This window comes from Empidonax traillii, unplaced genomic scaffold (genome assembly GCF_003031625.1).
Source record: "Empidonax traillii isolate 1590-97213 ecotype Southwest subspecies unplaced genomic scaffold, ASM303162v1 scaffold1678:size223582, whole genome shotgun sequence".
Classification (NCBI taxonomy): domain Eukaryota; kingdom Metazoa; phylum Chordata; class Aves; order Passeriformes; family Tyrannidae; genus Empidonax; species Empidonax traillii.
The window spans coordinates 97568-118123 of record NW_020956871.1 but is presented as its reverse complement, the minus strand read 5'-3'; the positions used below and the strand labels follow the sequence as shown (position 1 = coordinate 118123).

The window sequence follows — 20556 nt, the reverse complement described above, 5'->3', positions numbered from 1 at the left end:
TGCATTGAAAAGCAGGATCTTTGCACAGGTTTTAGCCAGAAGATAATCTTCGGGGAATGACAGGTGGGACCTCTCTCAGCAAGGTGCTGGAGGCATTTGGGGGGCAGGAAAGGGGCAGAGCAAGCCATGAAAAGTAGCTGTTAGGTTTTGGTTCTCAAGGTTGGAGGGCCCTGACCCTGCCATGGGCCACCTGCTCCCACTGACTGACCAGGGGAGGCTTTTGCACAGCATGGACACAACCCCTCAGCTTGTCCATGGAGAGGGAAAAATCATCTCAGGGAGATGATGGAACGCTTAACCAGCCCTGGCTGCTTTGCAGGCTGGGTGCTGATGTGACTCATCTGTCCAGGGGACAAATAAAAAATATTATCCTGAGCAAAGAGCTACAGGGCTAATTCTCATTGCCCACTGCAGGGAAAAAATAAAAAAAAACCAACCTGAACTACAGTATATAAATCAATTTTGGTTTAGGGGAATTAAGAAAAACCACTAGAAAACAGAAAAGCACCCAACACCTATGGCGTCTAATCAATCTTGTATTAGCGGGATGGATTTTCTTTTTTATTTCTTAATTTGAAAAGGTGGCTGGAGGGGCACTTTAATGGGATGGAAAGGCTCTCTGCCCTCCACCAGCAGCAGGCCTTGGGCTGCAGCAGCTCTGCAGAGGTCCTGTCGTGGCTTTTTGGCAGGCAAGGAGCAGAGCTGAGCTGGTGGAGGACCCTGGGGAAGCGTGGTGGGACCTGCAGGGATCCAGGGAGGTGGCAGTGCTGGACCTGCCCCCAAGCTGGGTGTCCCCAAAAGAGGGTGGGTGACAGGGTATAGAAGAGGCACAAAAAGAGCTTTTAGCCTGTCACTGCTCCCAGGGGCTGGCTGGGACCTCTCCGTTCTGGGCAGAGCACCCCAAGCTTGGGACCTTCACCAGGATTGGAACAGCTCCTAAAAACCCACTCAGGACAAAGGGGGGACGCAAGTTTGTTTGGCAGGGGGTGCTACCCAAGCATGCATGCTTCCCAGGAGAGGCAGAGCAGCGAGGGGAACAGGCAGGGGACGACGAGGGGACGGCAGAAGGAGGGGGTTACGTTGTTAAGGCCTGCGGAGCTTTCAAGGCAATTGGGTGATTTGGGGGAAAAAAAAAAAAAAAAGAGTCCTTGTTTTCTCTAGCAAAGGTTATTCCCTGCTGCACCTTCCCTCTCCCTGGCAGAGATTAGAGCAGTAAGGTTAATATAGTAGCAGGTACATCCATGAAAATCCGCAGCTGAGTCTTCACTCCAAGTGCTGCCAGCTCTTCCCTAAATCTTCAGGGATCAAGGTGCCTCGTTGGAAGTGGCTCCATTGCCTTTGTTGACGTAAAAGGGGCGGTAATGTGACTGCAATGGAGAATTTGGGGCACGTGAGTTTGACCCACCTCCTCTTTCTGGCCACCTACACCTTCTCACCCTGGCTCTTCGCTCCTATCTGCACCATCACAACAAGCAACACGTGGCAAAGGTGTGTTGTGCAGCCTCTGGAGGGTTGCAAACACAACAGCCAATTCATTTTGTTTATTTATAGTGGTCACTGGCTGCACTGGCCAAGGCAGAACCTGCAGCCCAGGTGAGAAAATGCTCACACCGCTGGAGCAGAGAGCGTGGAAATCAGGAACAGTTTGGGTTTTGTAATGCCCAGCCTGGCTTAGGTTTGATCCACTGCCCAGATCTCACGTGCAGAGTGTGGGAGACACCTCACAGAAACACACTGGCCCTTTCTTGTGCAGCACCAGTTTAATAAGAGGAACAGCAGGAAGGATGGGCAGAGCAAACCCAGCTCATCTTGCTGCTCAGTGCCCCACACCTCCTGCTCAGTGTTCCCTTTTGTTGAAATTCTTTTCATTTTATGGCTTTAATTTCCAATATAATTAAGATATGGAAAGGGTGGGGGGGGCTTGGTTTAAAAGAACTTCCTGGGGGTTAAAAAGACATTCCTCCTTAGACTGAATGCTCCTTTGTGAAAATTCATATTTACAGACCTTTTAGAATGTATATTACTTAAATACACATTTAAGGTTATTTTAAAAGCTAGATTATTGGCCCAATAGACCATGAAAGCTCCTGCAGAGACACTGCAGTCCAGAGCACGCATTTCTATCTTGGTACTTTTAAATGCTTATATTTATCAGCTCAATTGTTGGGTTCAGAGCTACCTGGTGAATGGAGGTTATAAAAATAAAATAGTCATCACAAGTGTGAGCATCAGCAAGGAAGGGAGACAGAAAAAACTGGTGAGTGTGTGGGAATGTGCTTATAGTATTTGTGCAGGGCCAAATCTTTGCAGTATTGATTATCCCCCCAGCCCAGAGCTGTGGAGGTGGTGGGGGTTTAGTCTGCATCCCTAACAGGAGCTGCTGGCTTGGAGCTTTTCCTCTCCCATTTCCAAAGGGCCCATCCCTATCCTCAGCTGTCCCTGGAAGAGGCAGCTCTCCTGCTGGAGATGTGCACAAGCTTTCACACCGAGGAGATATTTCTTACCAATACAGACTGTTTAGTGGATTTCCATGTCTGTGGCGTCACCTTTGCAGACTGATGTCTCACTATGGAAGGGTAAGCTGTGACAACATAAAACAGCCTGTTATAGATCAGTCCCTGCCACCACCCCCGTGTCCCCTGGCCAGCGTCAGGACGAGCAGCAGGACTGGAAGTGCCACATCATTAGTATCGCATCGCTTAAACATGGAAACGCAGCCATTGCTGGGGTGGGACACAACAGCCATCAGACAGAGTCCAACTCCACCACCCAGCCAGTTAGGAGAAGGGAGTAAAGGAGGTCTGGCTAATTAAAACGTCTGAGGAATGCAGGGAGGTGGAATGAATGCAATCAGACCAATTAAGTTCAGGCCAAATCCCAAACTCAGCATTCTGACTCTTGCAAAGGGCACCCTGGGCTGTTTAATTAGCGCAAAGAGCTGAGGCCTGGGGTTCATGACAGCACCTCTGGCGGTGTGATAAGGCCTAACCCCCTTCTACCACACCAGCTCCGTTCTGACTCAAAAATAACACCAGCCCTGCTGTGTCACAGCCTGTTTCAGGGTATCAGACAGTGGCCTTTCCCCACCATCTCCATCTGCAAATTAGTCAGACCTGACTCTCCTTGGCAGGTGCTGGTGCCCTTGAACTCATGAAAAGAGGAGGATGAGGTGGTGAATGTGGGATTCTGGTTCAGGTGAAAGAGGACAGGCAGCTACTGCATACTTTTTTTTTTTTTTTTTTTTAAGGTTGTGCTCAGTGTCTCTTAAATCTTTCAGGAGGACACTGGTGAGGCTGGAGGGGCAAATGGCCATGGACATCATTCCCTGGTATCTTCCTCATCTAAAATTTGTCTCTACCCATCACAAACGAAATTTTAAATCCCTTCACCTCTTCACTAGATAAAACTTCATTAACAGTTGCTAACACTGCTTAATAAACTCCCGTTGCCCTGGTTCAGCAGAGTTGCTCATGAAAGCACGTGCGGGTATCTAAGTCAGGATTGCTCCAGGCCTTCTCTGGAGGAGCAAAGAACAGGATGAAGTGTGTTATCAGCTCAAAAAGGGGCAGGAGGAAGGGGGAATACTCAATTCCTAGTACCGGTCTTAGTGAAGAGGCTCCCATCAGACTGTTTGCTGAAGTCACCGGGCGGATTCTGTCCCACCGAGGAGAACTGAAAAGGCAGCTTAGTACCATTGCCTACTGGAAGATAGAAGAGGTTGTGTTATTCCATGGTGTCCCACAGGCTGCAGTGGAGCAGCCCGAGCGTTTTCAACACAACCCCCCTGTAAAGCTGCCTCCGCCTGGCCTGGGGGGTGGGTGGGAACGAGAGGCTTTGTCCCTCTTCTCTGGGGGAGAAAGGGCAGATGAGATCAGTCAGCCTGGTGTGCACGGTGTGTGAGTGTGGGCTGATCCCAGTGCCCCAGGCAGGGAAGAGCCTTTCTCTGGAGAGACCCAGAGTGCAGGTGTGGCTGAAGAGCAGCAGCTTCCTGGCAGGTAAAGGGCATCTCCAGAGACAGGAGTAATGACTCCACGGCTGCCCAGGCTCCCTTGCCTCCCAGCGGTTTGAGGCTTTATTCAAAGCCCATGGAAATTAAAGCACGGCTTTCCCTCTTGGCCTCCTCAGAGTCAGGCCCTGGCTGCCAGAATGAATCTGAGAGCAGAGAGATGAGAGGGAGACAGCCCTGCCTGTGGCATGGCAAGCAGGAATGACTTGGGTGTGCCTGTGAGTCACCAGAGCAACCCCAGGTAGGGTGGCCGTGGCTGCCTCTTGAGTGAAGGGAAAGGCTGGACCCCCTGAGCATGAACAAATCAAAGGAAGAAAACACAGGTGAGGAAAGGGAAGATGGGGATCTGGGAAGAAAAGGCTCCCTGCTGCTGGTTCTCGGTGCTCAAAGCACCCCATTCCCCAGCCCTGCTGGATGCTGTGCGTCCTCTCAGTCCCTGAGAACTTAGGAACCCAGCAAGAGGTGTTTGTGGGATGGAGAGGAGCAGCCTCGTGCTTCTGAGACTGGCTGGGAGTATTTGGAGTCCTCTCCTGGTCCTGCCACAGCCTCCAAACAGAGTGTTATGGGTGGGGGATTTTGTGGCTCCTGTGTTTTCCACCTCCTTTCACCGTCTGAACAAGGAGAGCCAGGGATGCCTCCCCCTGGGTTGGGTGTGTGCAGACAGTGCTGATCAGCCAGCTCTGGGAGACAGTGACTGACAGGTGACAGGACAGCTGAGAGGGGAAGCAGGAGAGGTTGGTTAGGCAGCCAGAAAGCTGTGGCACGGGGGGTTAGATCCTCTCAAAGTGAAGTGGGAATTACCCGTACCAAGTGTTTCCTCGGTCGCTTGGAAGGAGGAAAATTCCCATGATCGTGGGTTGAAATTGGCTGTAAAACAAGAGCATCCAGTTCAGCAGTCGGCTCCTGGTGAGCTGGCTCCAAGGTCTGGGCCTGGCATTGCTCTAGGAAACAGGTCCCCACCGATTTGGGAGCAACCCCAGAGCAGAAATCTGGGCGCAGGGAGCACAGGAAAGGCTGGCCTTTTTTTCCCTGGGTTCTAGGGAATGGTGAACAGACTTCTCATGTAGAGAACAAAGCTCTCCCTGCCTCAGAGCTGCCTTGAGCTGCAGAAAATTGCCAACTCAGGTCTGTCTACTCAACAGGACTGTTCTGCAGAGGGATCTGCATGCAGAGCTTGGATTTAGAGCTCGGGAGATGCAAGGAGAGGAACATTTCCCTCAGGAGCACGGGCTGTCTCAGCACTGGGACAGGCATGTGCTCCAGGGCTTCACCCTGGTGCTGTTGCAGCCCTTTTGTGAGGCACTGGGCTCCCAGTAAAGCAAAGCCAAGGTGAACACTTGGAGCTGCTATGCTGCCATCCTGTGGGCTGCTGCTCTGGATGAACCCTGCTTCTATTTACACAGTTCTCTCTCCCTCTCTTGGGCGCCTGAGTCCCTCCTGCTCTTCACCCAAAGGCTTCCAAAGGCACGAGATGATCTTTCCAACCTCCTCCTGGCTTTGGCCAAACTGTTTGCAGCATCAGGATAAGAAAGCTTAGTGGGAGAGGACAGAAAGGAGCATCGAGCAGTTGAAAAAAAAATTGTCCCTCCATCTTTTGAAACGTTTTATGTCTCAGAGCACTACTTGGGCAGCATTCCTCAGCCCAGAAAATTTTCCACTGTGGCCTCAGGCAGAGCTTGCAGTGACCCAAACCAAGCCAGAAAAAAGGGTGTGTTACTAATCTCTCATGAGATCCTCAAGGATTCTGTGCACATGACACAGTGCAAAGGGGTGGTCCTCTTTTTCTCCTCCCATTTTACAGAATTCCTTAGAAAAGATGCAATCAGCCGTGGTGCTGGACCTGGACATGACACGTGGGGAGAGCACAGAAAGCTCCAGAGAGTTAAATGATGATGGTTGTGTTGCATTATTCATCAGGCAGTCCTGGGCCAGCCAGATAAGTGGGTCACATCTCCTGCTTTGCCTACTGATTCATTCTGCTCCCAAATTCCCCGTGTGTGGCTGCAGCAGCTGGATCCTTTCTGTCATGCTGGAGCCCTGACCCTGCTGGAGAACCCAGTGCTGTCCAACCCCCATTTGAGCAGAGGCTGTGAGTGCAACCACGAGCTTTAGTTGTTCTGGACAAAGTGACTTTGTTGGTAGAAAACACGGAATGAGGAACGTGGGAGGCAGCACAGGCTGTGCTCTCTGATGTGTAGGTGGAATAAACGCTCCCCCAGTATTTGAGGGGCCACTGAACAGCCCTCCCAGTGCTCAGGGCAGACAGCACTAAAGGAGAAACCCTGGATTTCGCAGTCCCTGGTGATTCTTCCTGGCTCTTCAAGAGGTTGGGATGCTGGATCCCAGCAGGCAGCCAGGGAGCTTCCTGAACTCAAAGCTTCCCATTTTCGAGTAGAGATTGGGTTCAGCTTGTGCAGTTCTAGAATTAATTTTCAAACATCCCTCAAGGCTGAAAAGCCTTGTAAAAGTCTGTCAAGCCCTGAGACAGCTGGGGCAGCAGAGCAGCACTAACCATCTGGGGAGGTGTTTGGAGACAGGCTCCATGCAAAACCAACCTCTGGCAAAATGCCCCCCTGCCCCCTGAGCTGTGTGAAACAGCCCTGCTGAAGCCTGGGAATGCCAGCCCTGCCCCTGGCATCTGCTCCAAACAACCCCCCTCACCCCCTGGGCGCCAGGCAGGGCTGCCAGAGCCGCCAGGCGTGGGCAGGGAGCTGAGGAGAAGGGCAAAGGGGAGCTCCAGACAAAGGGCTCAGTGTTGGGAGCTGGGCTGTCCCCAGGAAACCCCAGCACAGAGCAGGAATACACCCTCAGGGCAGTGCCACTGCTGATTGCTGGGGCACATCCCTGCCCACCAGCTGGCTCTGCAGCTGGAAGCCTCTGGCAAAGGCTGGCAGGGCTGAAATTCGGTGGCTTATTTCGTGCTACCCTTCCTGCCCTTTCGTTTTCTCCAAGGCAGTGCCTTGCCTGGGCTTTCAGCACCCTCAGCTCCTCGCTCTGCAGGGTCCTGGAGCTAATTTACAAATGGCAACTGTCATTTTGGAAGTCATTTTGGAGTGTTGAGAACACTCATCTCCTCCCAAGGCTCATCCTGTAGTGGTCATGCAACAACTGGGACATGAGCAAATCACCAGGGCTCTTGCTGTCAGAGCTCAGAAAGGAACTCCAGCCTCCTGTTTTTTTTTTTAGGACACATTTCTCACTTCTTCTGCCCTTTTCCTGCAAGGAAAAAGCATGTTTGCTGGTGAAAGTAAAATCCTAATGTAGAGCAAGCCTAGAGCAGCTTTCACACTTGATGGCACAGTGAGATAAGCTTTGGGTGGAGAATAGCACTGACTTTAACCCAGTGAGACATCTTAAAACCATACATTCACAAACTACACTCTTTGAAGGAGTTCAGCCACTCCAGCTCTTCTCTTTTTCTGCCCTGTTTGAGATGAAAAGGCAAAACCTTCCCAGAGCTCTGTAAGCTGGAGAGAAGACTCGGCATAAACACGCAGTGGGATGGAGGGAAAGCAAATTTTGGGACTCGTTATCAATGAGGATCCTTCCCTAAGCTGTGTCTGGAGGAAGCCTGGCCACCTGTATGTAGGGTGCCATACCTTTGGGAGACAGGAACATGGAAAACCTCTTCAAGTTGTCAGGCTGGTTCCACTCGTAGTTGTTCATCATGAACCGGTGGTCACCTGGAGAAGCAGAGCAGAGAGAGGGGGAAGTTGAGTGGCCCTGAGAGGGAGGGCAGGAGGGGGAAGGGGATAACTGGGAGGGCTCAGTGGCTCCTCCAGTTTTTGGAGGAAGATGCTAAAATAAAGCAGCAAACAGCTCCAGACTCTTGGACAAGGGTGGTCGGTTCAAGCCTCATGCAAAGTGGATGAAATCTGCACTTTTAACAGCTCTTTCACAGCCTGGGTTTGGTTTTCTGACACTGATCCACAGGAAATGATGTTTTATCAGAACACTTGCTCATAAAAACACATTCTTTGGAGGCCTATACAAACCTATTGTTCTCTGCAAGGAAGACAAATTTGGTTCCCATGTTTAAATAGTTCCATTCTTTGATTCTTCAGTCACTGAACAAACTTTTATTTTATTTCTCCGGTTTATTTCTGTGTTATTTAAACTCCCTGGATGCTTCCTGATTATTTGTCTCCTTGCCACTCTGCTACGTAGGTACCTGTTATGACAACTAAAAGAAAGTGGATTCCCTTTGGAGTCTGCTATTAAGCAGGTTTCATTCCATTAATATAGTATTTCTTCCTGGGAAGGTTTTTACACCAGAACATCAAGCCAGTAGCAAATGAATTTGTTGCAGTGACTCAGGGGGAGTCCGAGTTAATTAAATCCATTAAGCAATTGTGGAGCTATTTCCTTGCAGTCACTGGGTGCAGAGTGCTGCCCTCTTTCATGTGTAACTGTAGCTTGGAAAAGGGAGAGCTCTGAAGTTCCTGAGACTCACCTTAAATAACATTTCCCAACTGAGTGGATACCATTGTTCTTTTCATTAGGCAGACTCCAAGCTGTGCCCATTAAATCCCTGGTAAAGCCTCTGGAAGTACCCGGGTTTCTGGCAGGGTTCAGTTGCCCAGCTCAGAAATGTTTTGGCACTTGAATTCCACGGATTTCAAGTACCAGTGGCATCAGTAAAAGGAGGAGACCCCCAATTAAAAGTGATCAAGTATCAAGGAGTGCTCAGTCTTTATCCTGAGCTACCAGAACTGTTGGGTTGCACAAGTGGCCAAAGCCAAAACGGATTTGCCTCAGGACTGGCAAAAACCAGCAGCTCAGCAGGTGGAAATTCTGCAAAATGTTTCAGGTGAAAAAAAAAAAAAAAAAAAAAAAAGGAAGAAAAACGTACAGAAGGGATTTTTGGGTCTGAGCTGCTTGTCCTCTACTTTTATTAAGTTAGAGCCAAATTTCTCAGCATGTGGAGTATTAAGAATATAACCAGGACTGCTGCAGTGTTAACTGTTGAAAGGTAAATAATGTTCATTTTAAGGGCAGAGGGGAGTTTTAAAATCTAGCTGTGCATCAGGAGCACTTGGAGCGTGGTCTCTGTACTTCTCTGCAGGGTTGGTTCTCTGATCCAGAAGTATCTGGTCCATCTAATTCATGTCTCATGGAAGATGGTGGCACTAGACAGTGTAGTGCACTAACTCAGGAGGAATGTTAAGTGCTGTGAGCTTGAGTGAATTAACAGGGATCTTGCAGGTTTGCAGCAGATTTGGATGAACTGGATTTGAGGTTATTCCTGCATCTTTTTGAGCCACACACCCTCTTGAAAAGCAGGGTGCAATTTACCCTCACATTACACATCCAGCTTCTTGACCTTTATTGTTCTGGTATCTGGGGTTCCTCAATTACTAATAGATTATATCCTCCAGCAGCCTGGTGAGATAACTGTTGACTCCCATCCCTGTCATTCTTGGGGCAAGAGGTCATTTCATGGGATTAAGCAACATGCCCAAGGTTACAAAGGCTGTTTGTGGGGAAGTGAACCTTGGTTGCTCTTGGTCCTCCTAATCTTAGGTGTGAGCCTGATGCAAGATAAATCCTTTATTCAGAGCTAACTGGGAACCACTGAAAGGAAATGGGTTGTAACCTTGGAAGATCCATTGCCCTGCTGTGCCAATGACCATTTATTCACCTGAGAAACATCAGCTGTCCTCGAGAAGCACTGAGGTGTGGGGACCATTTGGCCCTGGGTGTCCCTTGAGCCCCCTGGCTCAGGGCAGGCAGGAACAGAGGGAGTTTTATCCCAGTTCCAGCTGCAGCTAAACTGAACCCCAAACTGGAGACATTTCCAGTTGGAAAACCAGCCTTTTCAAACAGCACATTTTCAGTGACAGGGGAAGGAGAAAAGGGGGGGATTTCTGGGCTGTTTTACCGTTCTCCATGTGGTTCCTCTCGATGAAGTTGCGGCCCAGGTCTGCCTTGCAGATCTTCTCCACGTGCCTCATGCAGACGTTGAGCAGGTCATCCCTGAGGAGCCCCATGGATGGGCTCATGCTCTCCCCTTCCAGCAGCACGCTGTAGGTTGGGAGAGAGGGAGGGGGCACGTAATTCCTCATCAGAGCCCCAAATTCCTGCCAAAATAAAAAGAAGGGAGCGGAGGTTACTGAGGAACATGAGAGATGGAGGGCAAATCCCAGGCTAATCTTAGGCTCCAAGTAGTGTGAGAGCTGAAGAGGGGCAGACAAATGCTCTGTCCATGAGTTGTAGCCATCTGTAAAACAACCTGCATGTCCAAGTTCATTCTTCACCTCCCCGAGCAGAAACAGCTTCAAATGCCAAGGCAAGCTCCTGACGTGGGTGTGCACTGAACTGGAGAAGGTGAACACGTGTTAAACTCACTTGGGATTTGTCCTCAGGGCAAATCCTGTCTTCAGTGGGAAAAGAGCAAATCACAATGGAGTCTTAGTTACCTGCAGGAAGAGCACGGAGTCACTGATCTGGTGGATCTGCTCCCTGTTCTCCTTGTCCTCCCGCAGCAGCTTTGCCCTCTCCTCCAGCTCATCCACGATTTCTTTCACGTTCTCTGATGCAATCTTTTCCCTCTGGTCCAGGGCAGCCTTCACCTCATCCCTCTGCCTCTCCAGGTCACGGATCAGCTCCTTGAAATGCTGGTCCACCGTGGCTTTCTCGTTGGTGGTGTAATTCTGAGGGGCAGTTCAGAGAGGGGAGGAGCAGGAAAAGACACGGGAGAAAGAAAATATTCAACTTTTCAGGGAGCAACTTTGCAAACAGAGGGATACAGAGGGGGGTTTGTCCAAGGACTCTCAGCGTTTAGAGTATGGAGACTGCAGGTATGCAAGTTTTAGCACCAGAGAAGTTGTGCCAAGAGAAGTAATAGTTGTCCCTGCAATGATTATGTGTATGCACTCCAAAGGGCATGATGTCTTCCTGACTGTAAGAGCAGATCTTTTATTCCAATTCATAAACTGCACTCTTAGGTGATATTTAAAAACACTGTTTAACCTTCTAAATCACGCTTCTGGCTCCTCAACAATTTGAACATCACATTCCTCCCATTTCAAAGGATGAAAGGTGCTGAAACACTTTTTACAAACCTGACCTCGAGGTCCCTCTGAAATATTCCTCAGAAAGACTGTGGATGTAACTCTATTCAGACTTAAAATTTCTAGGTCAGGTTTCCAATAATAATAATAATAGTAATAATAATAATAATAATAATAAAGCAGATGAAAAGCAGGACTGGTGAGCCACTGTGTGTGCACCACATGAAAGGGAGAAGAATGGCTTTGTCTATTAATATTATGCAAATTTTCTGGGGCGTCTCCAAATAGTGTTTTCACTGCTCTATTCAGTTAGGGCATAAATGAAAAAAAGAAAATAATGCCATTGCTACATTCCAACCCCTACCACGGTGAAAGAATTATAAAGGAGCCTTATATCAGTATGGAAATAAGCTGTTCCACTATAAATAAGGTGTTTGGTGGTGGAAGTGCTGCCTTATCTCGGTTTGGGTTACCCAGAGCCCTTCTGAGGGTTATTCCTGCGTGTGGTCTGGTGGGAAGAGGAGCAGCACACCTTTGTTTCTGACTCTGCCTGGCTACTGGGGACAGAAGAGCCATCAGGCACCCAGAGCAGGGAGGTGCCTGGGGTGGTTTTGTAACAAGGCTGCGCTGCCTCTCCTTGATCTCCCCCGGGACGTGTCGCAAGGTGGCTCCAGGAGGAGCTCTGTCGCCAAGGATTGGCAGGAGAGAGCTTGGGAGAGCGATGGGCGAGGGATGGAGTGAGTCAGAGCTGGGGGTGGCAGGGAAATTAAGGAAAGGAGGATGTGGGAGAGTGGAAGAGAAAGCAATAAGAGGCCTTAACGTCTCACACACACCTTGATCCGGTCCCTCTCCTTCTGCCACTTGTCCACTTCATCCTCCACCTCGATGATCTTCAGCTGCAGCTGCTCCTTCTGCAGCGAGAGCTCGGCCTGGGAGAGAGAGAGGGAGGGAAGGAGGGAGTCTCATGAGCTGGGGCTGAGGGTGGCCCACTTCAAAGCAGCCCTGTGCTCCCACTGCTGCGCCTGGCCCCGAGCAGGAGTGGCTGCGAGGCACGGGCTGCTGGCACCGCTTGAGATGGAGATCATGTGCTGCCACTGGACAGCATCCCAGAGCCGCTGGCTGGGTCAGGAGAGCCGGCTCCCTCAGCACCGGCACCCACCTTCCACCGTGCCTCCTTTAATCACATGAGAGTCATGAGCTGGAGGGGGAAGAGGCCTGTTTCAAAATTCAGCTGTGTGTGCAGGGCAGGGCCCGTCCCAGGGTGTGCCTTCTGCAGCAATAACAGTTTTCATCTAATTACGGAATGACGTTTGACGAGTGTTGCAACAAGAGGATGATGCCTCCGGCAGGAATTCTGTTTGGACAGGATTGTGGATTAATTTGCTCTGAATTGAGAGGCTTTCATGTTATGATGAAGCTGGGGGATGCTTGGAAAAAAAAAATAAAAGAAAAAAAAAAAGAAAAGAAAAAAAGCGCACAAAAGGAGGAGGGATGAGGTGTAGTCAACCTGCTTGGCTTAGATCAGCAACTTCACTGGGGTTCATTTGCATTTGGCTGTGCAGTGGCTTCCCAGGTTTGCTGAGAGCAGACACTTGCAGGGCAGCCCATGGGACTGGAGCTGAAGGATGAGCCCAGGGCCGGGCTGTCAGGACTGCCCTGTGCCGTTAACTCCGGGCAGCCCCTCCCTGGGCCCTTCACACTCACCACCAGCACATCATGACAAAGCCTTTGTTGACGCATTTCAAGGTGTTCCTGTGTTTCATGTGTGCACAGCTATGACTACAGGCAATCTGGCTGTGGGACACTCACCCCACAGCTCTTGAGGAACTACACAGTTGGCAAAAAATGACCCGTGTTCTGCAACCAGTCCTGCAGACCTGCTGCTCCTGTGGGATCTGCTGGCAAAGGGTTGCATGACCCCAAAACCACTCGTACTGAGAGCAACAATTAGAGGCAAGGGAGATACTGGATGGATAAATCCGCTCCCACGCACCTCGCCCAGCTGTCTGTCCAGGAACGTAACACAGCATGAAAATCTGGGTCCTTATTGATCACAGGCACCCTCAGAGCGGGAGTTAAAAACTTCCCAGTTCTCCATTCAGGATGGAGAGCAGGCAACAAGCTGTCCAGCAGCCCAGACCAGGAGAGCAGCCCATCAGGGCAGATGGAGAGCAGAGTCTGAGCATCCCCCTGAGCTGGAATCAGGCACAGCCATTGACTCCTGCTGCTCCAGTTTAGACAATCTCCATTTACAGAGGGAGAGCAACTCCACAGTTGCTTTGCTGCCTTGTAAAACACGAGAAAAGGGGGAACCAAAAAGGGAAATGCACTCAAAAGTGTCTCAGGGCCAGAGAAGCTGCCTCCTCACACTGTCACTGTCCTCGTTGTTGGGAGTTAAGAGAGCTCTGGCCCTTTGAATATGATCCAAACACCCTGACAGCCTTCAGGAGTGAATGGAATGGGGTCATGAGCTGAATCTCATCTTTTTTCAGGGTACAAATGAAAGGGTTTTGTGGTACAGGTTCATCAGGCAACCACACAGGCTTCAAGATGAGAAAATTTTCTCTGTTACTGATCAAAAGAGTAAAGACATGAGTTTGATCCAATAGTTTCCACATTTTCAATAGAGTGACTTGGAGGAATCCATGTGAGAATGTCCTCTGCATCAACACTCTTTGCACAGCAGGAAAATGCAACAAGATTAAAGGCATTTTTAGATCATTTTTTTCCTATTGCACTCCATTAACCAATGTGAGAAATCACACTAAAATGCAAGTTGTTTTCTCGAGCCACAGAGCTACATGCAGATGGTATCCATTGTTAGCAAAGCAGTTCAAAACACACATCTCCTGAGCAATCATTTCCCTCCTCATCCCTAAATATCAGGATATTCTTCTGGCAAGACTCTGAGGGATTTTTTTGGAGGAGAGCAGACCTTTCACAGCCACACAGACACTCCCAAACACAGGGGATTTGAAGAGAAAGATAACAGGGAAAACAAAAAAGTCAGGTGATGGCTGGAAGGCAGTGATAACAACATGATACTTTTATAGTCCTTTTTAATTAAGATGGGTCTCCAAGGAATTTTGGAAACTATTACTTGCTCGAAAGTGATACTAAGCTTGCTGTAGTTGTAACATCCCTTGGCCCAGAAAGATAGTTTGGGTGCCTCTGGGATGGGATGCAACAACTATTTAAGGGCAGACCCACACAACAATTTAGAGTGAGAGATTTATGACTTGCAAATGGAAATTACAGAGATAGCTCCAATCGCCAGAATGCAAATACCACACTCATCCAGGTTTGGCAGGGGTTAAAACATCCCTTCTGATGGCAAAAGGAAACACTGGCACAGACACCAGCAAGGGCAGGGGAGGTGAAGGGAGGTGTGGTTGTGTGATACTACAGACATTAAAAAATACAACCAAAAAAAACCCCCTCCAAATCATAGAAAGGAGTGTTCAAAGGAGGTCCAAGGAGATTCTGGAATAGTACAACAACTGTGACATGGGTGTAAGGATTCATAAGGGTGCCCTGGAGAGGGACCACATCATGATTTCATGATGTTTTTAGGACCCTGTTCAGCCTGGGACTGGCTGAAAGGCTGGTTCAGCTGTCCAGTATATCACATACATGTATAATTACAGGTACTGGGCACAGTCACCTCAACTTCATCTTCTGTGAGGAAACTTCTCTCCCAGCTTTCTTGGTATTTCTCACATTTTCCAGGGGCAACAAACCCCGATTCTCTTGTGAGGGACCATCCAAAACAAATGCATTGGGGTTCAGAAGATGCCAGTGACAGATAACACAGAAACACCACCCATGGCAGGGGGAGTCCCTGCAGTGCAGAAATAACAGTAACAGTGAAGAAGATCTAGGAAATACAAGCGTGGACCATTCAGTCTGAGCAGAGCAAGTTGAGAAATGATAGCACTGAGAGTCTTTGAGCTTAGATTGGATCCCCTGCTGGAGTCTGAGTTAATTAGGCCAGCCAAGTGGCCTAAGTGAAAGTTCAGAGTGTCCAACTAAACATCCACAACTGTACCCAGCCCTTGAGCTGTGGAGAGGACCTGAGATTATGAGTCTTGCATCATGATGCAACTCGTTTCTGCAAGGCAGCAGTGCAAGCATCATCATGCCCTTAATGCTCTGGGAACCCAGTGGCTGAATCAGGGAACACCCCTGTGTCACCAGCCTGGGAGAGCTGTGCTAATTACTGGCAGCAACATCCCAACCCAGTAATGAAGCTGGAGAAGTGCTGTTCAAACGAGTTGTCCCGGTGCAGGGCCAGTGTTGGAAGGGACACGGCTGAGGAGTCAGGAATCTGTTGGAGGAGGTATCAGTTCTGCTGGTTTTACAACTGCATTTTGCCCCTCAGTGGGCTAAAAATCTCTGGGAGCCTCTGCCAGCATCCTGCAAAAAATGCCACTGTGGGAGCTGAGCCCAGAAAAGGCTCTCTGCAGGGCTGGAAGAGAATTCCAGATTGGTGGATTGGAGTATTGCAAACTGGTGGATTTTCCCTGGATTCTGCCCTCAGTGTAGAGGCATTAATGCAGAAAGCTGGCAAACAGGCAAATCTACTCCAATCCCAGCTTGCAGCAGGTCACTTTTCCAGCTTTCCAGCTAGGAAGAGCCTCCTGCAGTGACTGCACCACCTCTGGGGAAGGAACATCCGTGTCCACAGGTGACCCACAACCGCTGTAGATGAGGTCTCACAGCCACACTGCATCAGTGGAATGCTGACATCCCATGCTGATCCCGTGACATTCCACGAACGCTGCCATACTGATACACCCCTGTTTGCTCCCTGGTCAGTGAAAGCAAGGCAGAGGGGATGGAAATCCCTCCGGATCCATCCCTGGGGATGGTTGAATTCAAAGCCTGGCTCAGCCTCTGTGAATTCTTGGAGCCCAGGAACACCCAGCTCCCATCCCTGCCCAGCAGCCCCCTGTACCTGAGGTACAACGTGAACCTTTCATTAAAGGTGAAGACTCAGAGAAATAAAGCAAACTAAAATCAAAGTGCCTCTCAGCAGAGCTGACCTGCCACTCTGGGCACCGAGGCTGCTGCTGGGGGAGGTAATGGCAGGTTATTTACGGCTCTGGCACCAGCAGGCAGAGGTGAAGTTGTCTCGTTTTTGAGAACAGGCCTGTAAAACAGGTTTGGAGTGAAGGATCCCCTTTCAAAATGAAGGATGCTGTCTGCAAGGGGGGCTCTGGTTCTGCTGATAAATCAAGCTGGCCACGGGGTTTTATTTGAGTGTACAAGCTGCTGTAGACAATTCTCACTTCTCAAGCGTGAGTGGTTATTCCCCAGCCTCACAGGCTTTTCCTTGGCTGTTTCTTGCACTGATTCTGGTGCAGGGCTTACTTTTCCTTTAAATCTGCAGCAGGAAACTAATGCCAAGTGGATCTGGGGAAGGCATTAAAGGTTTGCTGGGTAAAATATGCAAATAGCACTGGGTGGAAACTCAGAACAAATGGCTCTGGCTGAGTCCCTGTGCCTTCCACTGGTGCAAAAGGACAGATGCACCTAAACCACCTGATTATGTGACAGTTTTGTGCCACCAAATTGCTGAGCACCCAGAGTGACAGTCAGGCTTAATTGCAAGCACCCCCATATAAACACCAGTGCTCCTGGAATCCTCTGCAGTTTTGGAGTCACAGAACAGCCAGGGACTGGGGAATCCTTGCAGGCGAACCAGTTAATCCTTGGCATCCCCCACAGTGGGAAAGGGTCTCTCTGTATTCTGGTCACCAGTCCAGTGGCACAGTCAGCAAATTTGGAGGCAGCAAAGCTACCCTGGAGCTGCTTGGATTCCGAGCTGTGAAAACGGGGGCAGGGATAGGGATGACCTGCTGTGGGGTTTTTTTTTGCTTCTCCCTTCCACAAAGGCCCTCAAAGTGGTCACTATTCCAATTTGTGGTCACATTCCAGCTCTGATTTGCAAGGCTTGATAATGGGGGGGTGGTACACACAAAGGGTTGGAAACGCTCATTCCTCTTTGTGGTTCTTGCTGAGGCTCCACCTATGGTGAATAAAACCAGGGCTAGGAATAAACATTTGTAAGCAACAGCTCTTCTGTTAATTGTTTTTGTCTGAGCGAACACTCGCTCAAGTTACAACAGGACAGAACTCGTCCTCAGGAGAAACTTGCACATGTGTGTGATTCAGATTGATAAAGCCCTAAATCCTTCAGGCTCAGCAGCAGCAGGATCAGCACAGGGACAGTGCAGGAACTAAAGCGTGGAGCTTAAGGAGTGGCACAAGAACTCCAAGAACTCGGAGAGAGAAATCAAAGATCATTTCAATCATAGGTAAATCTGCTCAGTCTTTAAAAGCAAGGTGTTGCAGATCCATCCAGCCACAGGAAGAAGATCTGGCTGGCTTTGCTTCCTCAGGAAGCAACTGTTGAGCTCATTCCAGCAGAAACAGCTCAGAGGGATCGGACACCCTGGCAGACACCAGACACAGCTTCGTGTCAGGGCCGTGAGATGTTCAGAGCTGACATCAAAACCACAAGAAGAAGCAATTATGGAACAAACAGCAGGCTGGCAAGCCCTGCAGGAATTGAAGAAAGGCTGGCTGGGGCATGGAAGAAGCTTTGTCTGGTTTCGGCAAAGCTGCAGGTTGAAGATGACATGGCAAGGAAAGACCAAACGGGGAGACAGAGATAAGCTCAGCATAAGATGCTCCTTCAGCCTTGTGAGATAAATCTTCCCAGCTCCTTAGAAAGAGTTCAACTGTTCTTCCAGTTGAGGGTAACTCCAGAATTTCTAACAGCAGGTACCTGTATTTGCCTGCTCACCACATCAGAGCACTGGCTTGGGCTGTGCCTAAGAATAGGATTTAGCAGGTCTTAGTGCCCTTCCAGTGTCTGCCACGCACTGACCGTGGGACTCCAGGCAAATTATTTGCCATTTTCACGTCATCCTTTCTGCCATCTCTCCTGCCTTGTCTGTTTGGAGGGTTTCTAGGCCAGGACATGCTTTTACCACGGGGATGTGCAAGCAGTGAACCTGGTGAGACCCTGATCTTGTGGAATAATCATCCACCCACCCAGAAAGCAAACAGCACGAGGCTTTGAGCAAACAAAGGTGAAAGGCATTTCATTAGTGAGCCTTGTCTACATCTCCTTAGATGTCCATCCTCTAAACCCATTGTAGCAGCACTCCAGGGGAAATGATCATGTTTTGTGCTTGCACCAGGGCTTTTTTCTTCATCTAAGCTTCAAAAGCCTCTTCCCATAGGTGTGGCTTGACACTGTTCATTATTATATCCGTAACAGATAAGTAAAATAACCATAATCTCACTCGAAGGAGCTGAGATGGCAATTTTCAACAGTCACCCAGAACCTACCAGTAACTTTAGCAGCTGATCTGACCACCTGGAGGAACCTGATGCCCACCTTTCTGGCTGTGGGTAAAACTACACAAACACCATCAAAACTCCAGACTGGGTTTTCCTAGGGCTTTGATTCAGCTTCTGCTTAAAGTCAGGTGTGCAACCAGGGGTGGAAACAACACTCTCCATCCCCCAAATCCAGTCTGCAACACACCACCAGCGTTGTGGTGCTGCAACCAGCCATCAGGAGAACAACAGTCCCCATCACAGCAGCACCCAGGCAATACCAGTCCTCTGCTAAACACTTCCCATCCACCACCCCTGCAACCCCAGGACTGCACACAGACGTGACCTGAGCAGAGACTGCAGAATGGAGAGCAAAGGCTGGGGTGTCACATCGACATCTACAGACCGATGGGAGCACGAAACAAAGAGAGAATTACCTCTTTCCCCGCTTTCTCGATCTCCACCGTCACCGTGCTGTGGTTCTTGTGCTCTTGGAACATGCAGAGGTAGCAGATGCACATCTGGTCCGTCTGACAGAACAGCTCCATGGTCTTCCCATGCACAGGGCATTTTCTTGCTTCGAAGTCCCTGATGGGGTCCAGGAGCTGGTGGTCCCGGAAAGCTGCTCCCTCCAGGTGGGGCTTGAGGTGCAGCTCACAGAAGGAAGCCTGGCACACCAGGCAGGACTTCACAGCCTTTTGCTTGTTGTCGATGCAGGAGTCGCACAGAACATCCTCGAGCTTCACCCTGGGCCGTGAGCCAGCTGCTCTGTCCGGCTTGTTGAAGGGTCTTCTCAGGTCCCCCGTCTCCACCAGAGGCAGAGAAGACTTCTTCAGGTCCCCCATCTGCCCCGCAGAGAACAGGGACTTCCTCCCCTCCCCATCGCTGGGCAGGAAGCTCTTTTTGGAATCCAAGGAGAAGAGGGACTTCCTGAGGTCGCCTTTCTCTGGGAAGGAGAGGGCTGGCCTCCTCAGGTCTCCTATCTGTCCGCTGGCATACTGCATCTTCTTGGAGTCAGCCGAGTCCATGCTGAAGTAGGTTGACCTCTTCTCGTCGGATGACTCCACAAACTGAATGATGGGCCTCTTCCAGTCACTCCCAGAGAAGAGGGAGCTCTTGATTTGCCCCGTCTCCAGCGCAGCACCGCCCGTGCCTTTTATAGCTTCTTTCTCACCCCCGCCAGGGCTCGTCGCCTTCTTCGCCTCCTCTTCTTTCTTGGGGGTGGTTGGGCTCTTCACATCCTCGGCCTTCCCGGTGGTGCCGTTTGTCCTCGCTGTTGTCCCCGTTTCCATGGTCTAAGCAGGGCAAGGTGGCCTCTGTGCTCACTGGTTTCCCCCAGCTCCTGCCTCTCAGCCCCCCTCCAAAGCGGGTTCCTCCTGCTCCTGTCGTTGTCTCAGCAGGGAATGGCTGTGGAATGCAGGAACCCTTCTGCCCAAAGTGACGCACCTGGAGCTCCCTCGGGGAGGAGGAGGAGGAGGAGAGCGCCTGGATTGTGCTGGGGAGATGCAAGAGGGGGGAAGAAAGGAGCAGACGTTGAGGGATCAGAAGCTACAGCTGTGCAGTTAATTATACAAGGCAGTCCACACCCAGGAACATTCTTGTCTAACCAGGTTTGGGAGGAAGGGCTGTTTATATACATAGAAAATGCCTTTCGCAAAAAAAAAAAAAAAAAAAAAAAAAAAAAAAAAAAAAAAAAGAAAGAAAGAAATCATTTTCATTAAGATGTGGCAACCAGTCCGACCGCTTGTTTCAGAAATAATCCTGCTCCCTTGTTGCCAGGAGCTGAGGTTCCCTCCTCGCAGAGAGGGGCAGGGGTGGAGAGCCCCACGAGATGCCCAGGATGGGTTTGTTAACTGGGTCATCCACATGCACCAAAAATAATTAGGGCTGTAATTAAAACGAACGCCCAGAATGAAGCGTTCCTCAGCGGGGCTCCCCCGAGGGCTCACTGCGCTCAGCAGGACAGGCAGGGGAAATATGGTTAGTACTGGCTTTAAGAGACCCTATTATCTTTAGTTTGGGTTTGTGCAAGGTCCATCCATCCACCTAGACCTGGAAATCCATCAGAACAACACAGCTGGCCTCAAGAAAAAACAGGTTGGTCCTGCTCTTCCGTGCAACGTCCAAAATATGCCCAGTAAAACAAAAACCCCCATTTGTGTGTTGGGAGATAAGGGTTCAGGT

At 49.9% G+C, this 20556-nt stretch overlaps 1 protein-coding gene across 1 annotated transcript; it reads right to left on the bottom strand.

Annotated features, from left to right (window-relative positions):
• Positions 1-195: 195 nt before the first annotated feature.
• TRIM29 (tripartite motif containing 29) lies at positions 196-19664 on the bottom strand. Its single transcript, XM_027908322.1, has 9 exons — positions 18810-19664; positions 11853-11948; positions 10426-10659; positions 9888-10086; positions 7606-7689; positions 4814-4873; positions 3600-3701; positions 2505-2581; positions 196-1367 (listed from the first exon to the last, which is right to left on the bottom strand). The coding sequence occupies exons 1-9, from the start codon at positions 19662-19664 to the stop codon at positions 1305-1307; spliced, it is 1770 nt and encodes a 589-aa protein (XP_027764123.1). The 3' UTR covers positions 196-1304.
• Positions 19665-20556: the final 892 nt, after the last annotated feature.